Raw genomic sequence first — 13780 nt, 5'->3', positions numbered from 1 at the left:
GGGGAACATCCTACCATACAGAGTTCGTGTGTTAAGTCATGGTACACTGTTTATCAGCATCAGATGTCATGGGAGCAGCTTCATACTTGAGTCCCATAGATATACTGTATTGATCTACAAATGTACCCGACCGACCCACCGTGCAATCGAACTGGTAAGAATAGGCATATGATTTCATCATAAAATCATTTACTACGTACCATGGTTTCCAATACTGTACCATACCGCTTGATACGGGTGGTATATACCGGTCCGATAGAGGACTAGTACGGGTGGTATATCGGTACATCTTAGTGTACCATATGTTGGTACGTTCAGTACAGCTCGGTATGTACCGTACCAATGACTGATCGGTATACCAGTACGGTACGGTATTCAGAACCTTGCTTCATACAATGGCTTAGATGACTATTAACTTATTTGTGTATTGTGATGTCCGTATATTACAATGACATGTTCCAATGTAATATATGTTGTTTTACATACTTAAACCACTTGAATTATATGAATCTAGTTTTAATTAATCTTTAAAAGGTAGGAAACAACCATGAGCTGGGGTTATTTAGAATTTTTTACTGCCAAAATCCTTGAGTCCCACCATGGTACATAGTGACATATTAAGTACACATTATGTGTTGGTGTGCTGACACATATCAGACCCTTACCAATTTGGCTGAAGACTGGCATGGGTCCAGCACCCAAAACTGTAAACCATGGTAACCATCTCCAACTTCCACTACTCTATGGAGGTGGTTACCTTCTTTTCCTAGCCAAAATTGCAAAAATATGAAATTCATTATTAGTTGAGAATATTATATGGATTCCTATCAATATTTTCTTTTCCAACTTCCATTTTTCAGATTTCATTATTAAGTTGAGAATATTATACTATATTGTTATCCATTATAATAAAACTAGTTCGAGCAATTAAACTAGAGATCATGATGCCCGCGAACACAATCCAGCATGTGCTGGACTTTACCAAGCAATGGTGATGACATTTACACACGACCAGGGTAATTTATCCATGCGTTGGCCAACAAAGAGGGCATGCTAAGTTGCAAACCATATTGGTAGCAGCATATGTGCTCTCACCAGAAAACCAATTACTTCTTTACGTGCATGCATAATGACATAATTATGCAAAACAATTATTTATTTTATACTTCTGAGATATGCAGATAACAGAGTTGTTTTGCTAATATGTCAATATTCAGAATGGACAAGCTTCAAATTAATAAAATGTACTAATAAGTAAGATTCACATATCATACCGCATCAACTTGAACTGCTTTATTGTTGTAGACTGATGCACCAGATACTTGCATTAGTGCAATGCCATCAGAAGTATAAGTTTCATCATTCAGATTCTTGTCTGCAATGAACTCTTTATAACCAGAGCTGATTCCACCCTATGCAACAAAAAGTTTTTACTCAACAAGATAGCTTCTGCTATTTAGGCAATAAAAGAATGGCACTAACAGATTTTTTTTCTGTAATTTTGTATAAAATAATAACATTAAAATTATGGTATTGATACCTTCAAAACAACCATGGGCTGAAAGAGTGCAATGAACTGTGGCGGTTCTTTTCCTTGAAAAATGCGGCCCTGCGGGAGACATGGTTCAAATAAAGCTTCTTCTCCTTCTCATTTTCTGAGTAAAAGATTAAAAGTATGAAATACCTGCACTGGTCTTTCTTTTAAGGAACTCCACATTGTATTAGACAGCTGAGTAGCCATCATTTGGTCATCCTAGAAAGAAATAATATCATATTATGGCACCAAGTACACCAAGCCTATTTAAAAAGCTGAGTGAATTGTTTTTGTGATATTAGTTATAACTCTTAAACCTAGACATGCAATTTTGGTTGGAATAAGAGCTTCCATCTGAAATAGCAAATTAATGTATATCTCTTGAGTTTGCATCACGAGTAGATTTCCAATTTTCTTCATATGGTTGGTAGAGTGGTCACGACAGTTAAAGATGGTGAAATAAAAACACAGAATGTTAGGTTCAAACATGACAATGAAAAGGGGTTGAAGTTCTTTCAGGGTAAATCATAAATTGAAAATTTAGAGAGAAAAGAAACTATGGGGTTTGATTTGTAATGTAAATATTGTCATAGCCTAGCATTAACAGTTTAATCAGACTTGATCTTTGACTTTGTTGGACAAAGTTTAGGATGCTATTTCTTAGGCTGAAAGATGGTAAATATGATGCAAAAATATATCATAAAATTGAATATACATATATGGTTACCCAAGATTTGGACGAAATTTAGCAACTCGTGCAAAGATAAACAGAATATTTCATCAAAATTTGCTAATTAATGGATAATAAGCATACAAATTCTAACCCAGATCAATTAGTTTTTACAAGATGGTAGAGCATATTACAGTTAATCACATTATAATTCAAAGAACTGAGTTGAAAAACTCCTCTTTTCCTTCTTCAATGAGATTTGGTTGTAGCTATTTACCTGAATACTATCATTTCCCATCCAACAGGTTAAGAAGTAGTCTTCTTTCTTCTCACCAGAATGATACGTATAGAGCACAATATAACAATCTCCACTGTAAAATTTACCAATCTCTTCTGTTGGGACTGGACTTTTGGCACTGCTATTAATGCGCCAAACCTGAAAGTGCTTTTATAATTTAGAATTTCAAAAATCACTATCTAGCTTCACTTGCAGGTATCTATAAGATTAACAAAAATGAATAAGAAACCTCAAGTTTTCCACCGCCTTCAAGCAAAGGAGGAACTTCATCATTTAGAGGAGAGCCTTTTGAGAGTCCTTTGATATCAATACCTTGTTGCTTTAACAATGCTACCCAAGCATAACATGATACAAAATTATCCAGAATGAACAAAATCATAGTCAATGGTTCAGATCATTAACAAAATTGTTACTGATACCTGCAACTTTTCCTCGTCCTTCCTCTCCACCAGAGGTTCCTGTTGCTGTACCCGCAGGCCATGATTCAAAGTTGGATTTATATGAATGTGTTTCATAACCTTGAATAACTTGAGTAATGCGTGTTGTTTTTGGTCTGTTTTGTCTGATGATGAAGTCCTGAAAAGATTAAGGTCTTTAAGAGAACATATTTAAAAGCACACACCAGAATTGCAAAATAAAAAAGGAAAAAAACCTCTGCAACTTTGCTGGCAGCTTTTCTCTCATCAACTTGTGTCACCCGACCAACCCAAATGAATATCTCAGCCCCACAATCCAGCAAATAGCATTTATTGTTCTCCAACATTGCTTTAGAAAGTGTACCTTCTTCCAGCTTCAGTTGACCATCAACGATACTACAAAAAACTTCTATATAACACTTGATAGCAAAACTAACTTCAATATTTCTAGTAAACTAGTAAAACTTCAAATTAGAATAGATGAAAATTACATGCACAATATGTTTAGCATTATACACATACTGAGTATGTGTTTAAGTTTGACCAGAAAGATAACTTCAAGCAACAAAAAAAATTAGCAATAATAAGTTTTCATGCATGTTTGCAAAAGCGAAAACAAATAGTACAATGGACTAGAAGAAGATAAAACAAGGACAAGAGCACTGACAATCTATCACAGAAGTAAATCATGTTGCTCAGCTGGTATCCGAGAAAAAAAAGTAAAAATCTAATGCTAAGATCCATTTGCTAAGTAGTCATGGTTCTTAGAAACTAAATTCTTTTCCCATCAGTTTGGAAAAGCAGGTAAAGAACAGAGCCATCATTATCTAGAACATTTGATATGGCATATGAACACATGATAATGCTCCCTTCTAATATTAAGAAAAAACTCGTGGTGTTCAAAAGCATAATTTAACACTTGGAATAATCAAAAGCATATGTATCCAGAGAACGAGATTCTAAAATTAAGTTTTGCTGTAAGTAAAAGACAATTGTGGTCTTCAATGTGAAACCATGCATCATTTTCTACCAAAGAAACAGCTTTTTAACCAAGTAGAAAGAAGCACCCTTTCTTTCCTTCTTACTGTTTTCCCCCCTTGTGGTAACATTTGAGTCACAGTAATCCTCTTTCCTTCTTAACATCAATAAGTCAATAAACATGATTAAAAGAAAGCCTCCAGATCAAGGATTGTAATTTTGTACTGTACCGTATGCTTCGGCGTACCTCTTGATATATGTGTATATATACAAGGTTCGCCATACCGTACCGTACCGGCATTTCGACTAGGGCTCGGTACGATACGGTACCGATGTACTGGGCGGTACATCAAGGTGTACCGAGCGGTAAATCCTGGTCTACCGAACAATATTATACTTTTTTCATACTGTAGCAATGTTACAGTATAGTACTGTAGCACTGTAGCGGTACCGGGCAATCCGCGTACCGGTAACCTGTCGAACCGGTATGTACCGCCCGGTACGGGCGGTATGCTTCGGTATGACAGACCTTGTATATATATATATATATATATATATATATATATATATATATGTGTGTGTGTGTGTGTGTGTGTGTGTATATGTATATGTATATGTATATGTATATAAATAATGATAAAAAGTTAAAAAATAATAAAAAAGGTGATGTCGTCTCGTTTCTTCTCCCCACACGGGGAGAAGAAACCGAGGAGAAGAATTGGTATACATATACACATATATATAATAAAAAAAGGTTAAAAAATAATAAAAAAGGGTGACGTCGCCTCGTTTCTTCTCCCCACACAGGGAGAAGAAACCGAGAAGAGGTTTCTTCTCTGGTTTCTTCTCCCTACGCGAGGAGAAGAAACAGAGCGTTCTCCCCACGAAGCCTCGGTGACGTCGCCGAGGCCTCGTCACCTCAGACGAGGAGGAGGCGACATCTCATTTGTCGCGTCCGGCGAGGGAGGGCAGAGACAGATCGGGATCGATGAGGAGAATTCGTCGAGGACTCGTCACCTCAGACGAGGAGGAGGCGACATCTCATTTGCCGCGTCCGGCGAGGGAGGGCAGAGACAGATCGGGATCGTCGAGGGAAAGCGGTGTCAGATCTTCAGGGTCTCCCTTTTCTTCTCCCTCTTCTTCCTTCTCCCTCGGCTAATACAGCTTGGTAGCGAGCGGCAACGATCAAAATCAACCGTTACCAACCGATTTTCGGGCGATAACAGGACAAAAACATCCCCAATCAATGGTACAACCCAATAGCGGATGATCCACATATCGGTCTGTTGGCGGGCTGGTACATACCGCCTGTATTCGAAATTAAAATCCTTGCTCTAGATAATGAGAGAATAAGAAAAATCTCCAAACAAATAATCATAGCAAGTCTAGTATGCATTTGCACTTCCAACCAATCTATGTAGAGCTTATAAACGAAAGAAGCCAGTTAACTCTTCCTGTTAGCCTCTCTAGTTTTGAGATCTTTATCAGACTTGATGATTCTTGTATCAAACCCCAAAATAATTTTCTCTTGCCATCATCAACCAGACAAGAATCTGAGATGTAGTCCTCCATTTAATTTGAATGGTTTATTGAGACCAAGCTTCCAGAACCCTTCCCTCTCTAAGCAACTATAAAGCACACCAAACAGTGAAAATGCACAGGAAGATAAATTATGGTCAGACTCATCGCCTAAGAGAGAAAACATTAAAAACTCATAGGTTATAAATTACCTTGAAATGATGATCACAGAAAGAAATCTAGGAAACTAAGCAATAAAAGATAATGTAAAATAAGCAAAGAAACCAATTTATTTAGGATATGTACTATTGTATTTTAAAGAAAAGACATCTTTCCCCTAGTAAGGGATATCCATAGATGAGAATATGCCCCCTGTTGATGGCTCTTCATAACTGATCTTTCTAAAGAAACTCATGGATGAGAGAGAGAGAGAGAGAGAGAGTGTGTGTTTAAACTTGTAAGGTAAAAGATGAGCTAAATGACCCAAACAGAACTCCAATAAGCGAATTATTAAATATCTGTATTTTTATTAGGTAGGCAGCTAATGAGCAAAAATATAATTATTTGAGGCAATTAAGATATGCTGATAATTTGAAACATAAATTAAACTATAAACCAACCCACCAGGCTCCCACCAATATGGGATCTAGGGAGACTCAATATAACCAGCCTTACCCTAACAAGAATATAGGTAATTTCTCTAAAAAAATATAATAACACTCGAAAAGTATACATGAAACACTGTTATGATTAAAATCATGTCCATATAATCTTAGACATTTCTACTAAAAGGTCACAATTGAATAGGAGGCATGATAACTTCCAATAAAAATTTAGTCCAGTAGCAACTAGGTTACCTAACAAGCAACAATGATATATGTTGAAACTAGGAGTATCTATAACAAAATAAAGCATCACATACAGTATGAAACTCATACATGCACTGTCATGCAACGAGTAAAAATATATAATTATGTATACCTATAAAGCCTTGAAGGAGTGGTCTCTGGAACAACATCATCTTCACTGATAATCTTTTTGCCAATTGGTGCAAAGCCACCAAAAAGGACCCAGAATTCGCCAGAGTCTGACTCAGCTTGGAGCTTTCCATCATCTTATGCAGCAAAACACATGTTAGCAGAAAGAAAAAAAATGCTCACATGTAAGGAATATTCCATAAGAAGCAGGTTCTCTCACCAATAATAGCAACATCACATTTTCCTTCATGGTAGGTGTCCTTCAAATATTGTACTACTTCTAAAGCTTTAGCCCTTTCTTGAATATTAGAGTTAGCACCATTGAACTGATATATTTTCTTTTCAGTATCCAAGATAAATACATCATCATGATTCAGTGATGACCGAGCAAATGGAACCTTTGAAATCAAAATTCTGGAAGTTACCACAAGCATGCAACACATGATTTTGCACATCAAAACTACCCAACAGATCATGGAAAAAATTTAGCACCTGTTTCATTCTGACAACTCGTTTTCCTCTACAAACATATAATCGTGTTTCAAACTTTTCCTCTTCTGGCTTTCTGAATCCAGAAGCAAACCCTCCTTCCAAAGGAATAATGCAAGGTTTGAAGTATGACAATAATTTGTCAGATTCAAAGCCTTGAAGCTCCCTGTGCTGAACAGCACGACCTCCAAGAATAGAATCAAGTTCAACTGTCTTGATTGCTGCAGTCCCAGATTCATCCTGTGATCAATCAAACAAAAAATAAATTTGAACATTGATCTCAACTTCCTCTTTGAATCAAATAAAATCATATATTACTTTTCTAGTCTCCTTAGGTACAATTGGCATACCTGGCTTGACTCTTTTCCGATCCAAAAGTGAATGTCATAAAGGTAGGCACCACCTTTGCCGGAAGTTGTCTGCCACAAGTAACTCACCACATAAAAAAATTGAAGCAGATAGCATTAATGAATACAGAGGTGTCGATGCACATTCACAGCTATATACATTACAGAAGATCCTCCGGAGAAATTTATTTCTGTAATAAAGCCAAATTTCCAACGTAAAAAGTGACATATAGATTTAATTCTAACAAGTAATAATTATTTTTTGCACTACAATGAACAAGAATATCTGTAATGCAGTTGCAGAAATAAAACATAGGATATTAAATGATTCCTTAATTATGATTTTAGTTAAAAGCTGTGAAATAATGTAGAAGAGATGGTTAATTCACCATATGAAAAAGAACTACTGGCACAAGCTGATATATTCAGTCATCTATTAACTTCAACAGGGCCTTATCTACATTGCTCCAAATGCTTAAGCTTAAGCAATTAGTAGTAGGCCCACTTGGTCATGCATACCACAGCACAGACCATCACCAATACACCACTGAGGTGTTACAATCTCCCTACTTGTAGGTCTAGCATCTTGTCAGCATAGTTCATTGTAGTAGCTAATCCTGACACAATACAACAAATCTGTATTATCCAAGGCCAATCCGATTTCGCTGGTCTCTTGGTGATATGATTGGTAATTGGTGGGAAACATTTAGAATCAATGAACACAATTCGAGTTGACCAAATGTGCTAATTGTACAACCTGAAAGGAAGAAAGAGAATAGGAGAGGGAAGGCAAAGATGAATGAACACCAAGATAGCGGAAAGACAAGAAAAAATCTGACTATGACCATGAAATAGTGAATACTAGTATTTGCTTTATGTTACAACTATTAATTTGTCTTCTACAATCATGATTACAATATCTGCAATTTAACTTTATATAATATAGAGAAGAAAGGGTATAAAAAGAGTTAATGGGAGGATAAACAAAATAGGAATGATATCAGAGAGGGTGTAGATGATATATGATTCACACACAAGAAAATATTTGCATTATCCTATACTTCACTTCATGGTAATTAGAGAACCTCTGTGAGGATTACCATTATTTTGAAAACTAATGGTTGATAATTTTTAAATCTTTGCAATGGTATATAATAGTTTAAACTATCAATTCTTTATAATATAGTATAACTATTATTTATTTTCTAATAAACACTAGTCACTTTTTATGAGTCATTTTATTATTTATTTTATATTTATTTTATCTTTTATGTTTGATTCTCATTTTTTTTCTGGAAAGAGAAATATACTATGAAATATGAAGTTTTAAAGAATCTTTTATAACAGAATATTTTTATTTTATGTTTTGTGGTGTTTTCTAATTTTATATTTTTAATTTTTTAATTACTTCCTCAATCTTTTATCAGAAGAAGTACAGAATAGAAGGATGATAAATCAACTCATTAAAAGATCATCAATCAATAATCAATAATAAACACTTAGGTAGTCAAACTTTATTGTGAAGTAGATCCTGAGACATTTTATAGGCAACAATATCATGTCATCATATTCAGATTAAATCTTTTTCTCCAACAAAGCGATGGGAAAGAGGGTTTCATCTTTGTGACTTCATCTGGCAGTTATCTTCATGATGTTACCACGTGTCTCGTTTAATGCAAAATAGACATAAAACAAAGCAAAATATCACTTAAAGATCATGCAATTCAACTACACCAACTTTTTTTGTTAAGACAAGAACTCCACCATCATACAACCATTAGAATCTCAGAAGACCTGAACGCACAAGAAACATATAAATCCATGAGTTCAGTTACTGTGACTAAGCAACTGGTGTCAAAAATGGAAATCAAATGCACAACATTGCTGGCTTCCCATTGTTATCAATAGGCAATGATCCATATAAAAAAGTTATTTGTACTGTAAAACTTCAAAGCTACTTATCATGAGCCCCATGTTTAGGTTTACTCAATTCTGTTTTCTTTCAGACAGGATCTTGATTAATACTGTCCAATATCCACAGTGTAGCACATCAATAGTCAAAGAAAGTCAACTGATCAAATCCACCGTCAAGTTTTTAAATTCAGTACCATAAATCACAAGCACTGTGCGATGCTAAGCTGACCACCACGTACCCCCATAAAAATTCCAAGTCGAAGGGTTACCAGCTAAAACAGAATCAGTAGATGTTTGGGGGGAGAAGAGAAGTAATTCCTGGCTCCTGCACCTACACTCATCCTCAATCCATCTCAACCTGACAAACATAAACTCACATGCATGCTCTACCTATTAACAAGGACTGCAACTCGCTAGACAGTAAAATATACCACATATCACCTGATCCAGGAAAAAGAATAAGAGAAGAAACAAAATTATTGCATTTAATTAAAAAGGAAATAATTGTTCTATGTAATCTCTCAGTTGATAGATTAACAGATAAACAAAAATACAAAACTAGTAGACTCATTTTAGAGACTACATGCATGAACTGTAATTACTTAAATAATGTACAAGCTGGCACTAGAGTGAAAAGTTCAAAAATCCTAGAGAATCTTGCATGTCTCAAGGATTCCAATTTCACTTGTTTAAGTTAGTAAAAAGGCACAATCCTTGATCAAAAGACAGAAAAGAAAAAGAGAAAGAAGAGGGAGATGGAAAAGGTACCTGCAAAATTATATATGTGTCTCCAGAGTAGAATTTACCATAATCAGACTTTGGTAAAGGCACTGGTTGAAAGTTCTCAATCCGCCAGATCTCTGTTCCTCTAAGAATTGTTAAGTAGACAGCTAGAAACTTTATGCAGTTAGTGCTGAAAATAACTTGCTTTTTACATATTATAATAAGGATACACTTTTTGTCCAACTCCCTGAAATGCAGGATCGACATATTTAGTAGAACTAGACATTGTGCACTTGAAAGGCCTTCTATAATCACCACAGATGAAAGATATGCCTTACAATTTCACAAAACTTGAAACACTCAATTATGCAAAAAAAAAAAAAGATGTGTTCTGCAGATGAAATTTACATAGTCATTAGTCAACAATCATCAAGAATTAATATATACTGTGGCCAACTCTTTCACATCTTGTTCCACGGATTCTTAGCTACAGATTCAGCAGTAAAATGACAGCCAACACTAGTCAAACAATCTTGCAAAACTAGACAACTACAAAAAATCATGTGAGATAAAGTAGTATCTATAATACTTTACTCAAGCAGGAAATATAATATGCAAGTACAAACTAGCAAGCAATAGTTTAACATTTAGCTGGAAAATGCCATGTAGAATATAGAAAAAGAGATTATCTGGGAGGATCCATTTTTGTGAACCGTAGGTCAAACTAAAGTAAGCTATCAATTCATCTTAAGGAAGAAAAAGGTCAAGAAGGCTACTGGGCTTTGACAGAGAAAAGGCACTTCCTCAGTAAAATAAAAAAATGAGCCTTAATAAGTCAGGATATAGAAATATGTTTTACCCACAACCAACAATTGGATATCCAGATAGAAGGTAGACCATTAGGATTGCTGTACTCCAGAGTGACAATTACTTAAACTGGTTAAGGATTTATAATTACTTTAGGGAGAAAGTTAGGTATCTGTTCTATAGAACTTTTTTGGAATGTCTAAATTTAGGGGTTTAAACCTTTGCATCTTGACTTTCTTTAATCTACAAAGTCATTGTTTTTCACTGATTCAGTCCTATTTTCCAGATAATCTGGGTCCATAAAGTCCTAATAAATAACAGGAGTTCCTGCATTGACTACTAGAGGCCTTGTGGTCCCATTATTCAGTTTTACAGGACAAGAAAAAAAAAATCTAGAAGCAGCCATGACAAAAAGCATTTATCAAATAATTATGAGTAAATTTCTTTTACTTCATGTGGAATTCCACCATTTTATCTTCCATCTTCAACTTTTATTGTTCATTAAAATCTATAGTGCAATCCCTATGATCAACACAAATAAAAGGTAAATGACACGAAGTCATCAACAGCAACATGATAGATTTAAGCTTCTTTGGTAATAAAATAAACGCAAACCTAATAAAAGCATAGGAAACTTTTTCCTAGGCTTTAAGAACAAAGGCGTGCCCTTCTCTGGAAACCTTTTCCTATCGTAGCATGTGGTGTTTGGAGCCACATTTACAACATACAGGTTGTTTAATAGAAAAAAAAGCATGAAACATACAGGCAATCAATTTGAGTAATTGTCGATCATGATCAAGAATTCCCTCAATTAATACCTGGATTAGTTCCACGGAAACCAGACCAATTGTCCGAATGGCTGGACCTTAGTAATGACCAAGAAGATCATCACTCAAGAGAGCGTAACCCTATCAAGATTCAAGAAACCAACAACACAATACCAAAAGATACATTCATCCGTCGCGGATCCCACTATAACCAGGAGGCCGCTCAACGAAGACGATGATTAAACAAAGAACCTAAGAAAACTCGACAAAAAATGAAAGAAGAATGACATGATTAACCTATCCCCGAATTCGCGACGTATGATTCTCGAAAGAGAAAATCAATGAGGTTTAGTTCCGAGCTTGAGATTACTCAGAAGAAGAGAAGAGAGGCGTGAGCTCCGCTCGCGGAGAGGAGGGGCAATCGGGGAGCCAACGGCGATGACATGACCAAACTGAAGTGGAATTCGAGATATAAGGAGCGGAGAGAGGAGCGGAGGAAAGATCGGCGCACGTAAGAAGATCCGCGAGAGGTGGGGAATGAAACGGGCGAGGAAGGACGAGGAAAGGAGGTTGCAGAGGTGGGATAGGTTAAAAAACGCGAATCACCACCACATCATCAGCCACGCGTTTCGGATTTTTCTGTTTGTTTTTTTTTAATTGTTTTCTGTTTGGGCAAATTCTTTTTTTTATTTTCACAATACCAACCTGGTTATCAAGACTTTGTATGAGCGTTTGCTAAGCTTTTCTCGTTGAGTTACCGTATTTTATTAATAAAAATATTATAATTTAAGAAAAAAATATAGATATTTTTTTAGTTGATTTATTCTCATGTCAAAAGATTGGACGTCGAGCTGAAGGATCGATCGACATATCAACAGAAGGCTTCGAGACATGGGTTCGGGTATCGGGTCAAGAAGAGTGAAAATTACGCCAAGAAAATCGGAGTTGCGGAGGTCAACTGACTGATTGGGCAATAGGCCATAAGAGAGGACGATGCGTTGAAGAATCGGATGAAGCATCGATGAACCAATGACATGCCGGACAATAATTGATTAGCTTAGTAATAATTGTCTAGATTGAAGTGGATTTTAAGTGTGCAGGATTAACTACGATAGCGATCAAGGCATAAAGCAAAATGAAGTCCCGGAGTCAAGAACGAGATTTCGTTGGGAGTTCAAAAATTCGTCGGAAGTTCGGATGTTCATCGGAAGGTCTACCGAAATTGACCGAGAAGTCCAAGAGCTTGCCAAAGAAGCTCATCGAAAGTCGCCAAGAAAATCATCGTGAAGTCCAGGAGCTTGCTGGGAGTCCGCTGGAACATTGCCGAGAGATCGTCGGAAGTTCACTAGAAGATCATCGGAAGCTCGCCGGAAGAAACCTAGACTTACAAACTTGTTTAGCTTAGTAAATGTCTTAAAATTCGTAGTTAGCACATAATTGGGTTAGAATTGGGCCAACTCAATTAGGGGCTAATTGGGCCCAAGTTTGGGCTGTGTTAGGCCAAGTGAAAAGCCCAAACAATGACCCAACAAGTGGCATCGTTATGGCATAGTCTCCAAAATTATGTCAAGCGGTGGTACCGCTAGTCTAGGCAAAGATACCACCTAGACATAATCTCCGAGAGGCTATCAGATGGTGGCACTGCTAGTTTGGGTGGTGGTACAGCCTAATGACATGGTGTCAGGCGATGGTACCACCCAGTGTCAGTGCTACAAGCGGTGGTACTACCCATCACAGGTGGTGGTACCGTTAGGGCCCGGGAAACCCAGGATGAGACTTTTTTAGGCTCTAAGTTTGAATCCACTTGAGGCCTATAAATACCCCTCTCATCCCTGGTTAAAATACACATAACTAAGAGCAAAAGGAAAAAAAAATGCTGTTGTAATTTTATATGAACTCCTCTCAAAACTTAAGTGTTAGTCTTGTTTGAGAGAGGAGTAAGGGGAGTTGTAAAGGTTCTCTCCTAAACATGTCAAAAGGAGAATCGAGTTATAAGGGTGGTTGATCTTCGCCTATTAAAGGAAGATCGTTAGTGGATGCCGATGGCCTCGACGGAAGAGGAATCAGTAGAGTGGATGTAGGTCACGATGACCGAACCACTATAAAATGACTTGCATTTCTATTTGAGCAATTTACCTTTACTATAATTTGAATCTTTACTTGCCTACTGCTTTCACAACATATACGATTTCAAGTTATCTTCCGAGTTTAATTTTTATCGTATGAAAGATTTTCAAACCGACGTATTTTATCCGTTGTACTAACTCACAACCCCCCCCCCCCCCCCCCTACTCTTCCTCCTCTCTTAGTACTTTTGATCCTAACAAATGGTATTAGAGCCA

At 36.5% G+C, this 13780-nt stretch overlaps 1 protein-coding gene across 5 annotated transcripts in view; it reads right to left on the bottom strand.

Annotated features, from left to right (window-relative positions):
- The window catches only part of LOC103999779 (villin-2), a 29440-nt gene extending 17408 nt beyond the window's left edge, over positions 1-12032 (bottom strand). Inside the window, exons 1-15 of one of the 5 annotated variants that reach the window (XM_065171730.1) lie at positions 11809-12031; positions 11490-11690; positions 10095-10197; positions 9910-10009; positions 7231-7299; positions 6884-7120; positions 6612-6789; positions 6396-6528; positions 3155-3314; positions 2922-3078; positions 2732-2832; positions 2482-2640; positions 1685-1753; positions 1541-1609; positions 1275-1412 (exon numbers count right to left, since the gene is read on the bottom strand). In XM_065171730.1, the coding sequence (XP_065027802.1) occupies positions 1275-1412; positions 1541-1609; positions 1685-1753; positions 2482-2640; positions 2732-2832; positions 2922-3078; positions 3155-3314; positions 6396-6528; positions 6612-6789; positions 6884-7120; positions 7231-7299; positions 9910-10009; positions 10095-10150 (1626 nt within the window). In that variant the 5' untranslated portion in view covers positions 10151-10197; positions 11490-11690; positions 11809-12031. Of the gene's footprint in view, positions 1-1274; positions 1413-1540; positions 1610-1684; positions 1754-2481; positions 2641-2731; positions 2833-2921; positions 3079-3154; positions 3315-6395; positions 6529-6611; positions 6790-6883; positions 7121-7230; positions 7300-9909; positions 10010-10094; positions 10198-11489 lie in introns of all 5 variants that reach the window. The other 4 variants (XM_065171732.1, XM_065171728.1, XM_065171731.1 and 1 more) reach the window with 4 other exon arrangements.
- Between the last annotated feature and the right edge of the window lie 1748 nt (positions 12033-13780).

This window comes from Musa acuminata, chromosome BXJ3-10, assembly GCF_036884655.1.
Source record: "Musa acuminata AAA Group cultivar baxijiao chromosome BXJ3-10, Cavendish_Baxijiao_AAA, whole genome shotgun sequence".
Taxonomy (NCBI): Eukaryota; Viridiplantae; Streptophyta; class Magnoliopsida; order Zingiberales; family Musaceae; genus Musa; species Musa acuminata.
The sequence above is the reverse complement of the archived record's forward strand: the minus strand, read 5'-3'. Positions and strand labels throughout refer to the sequence as shown.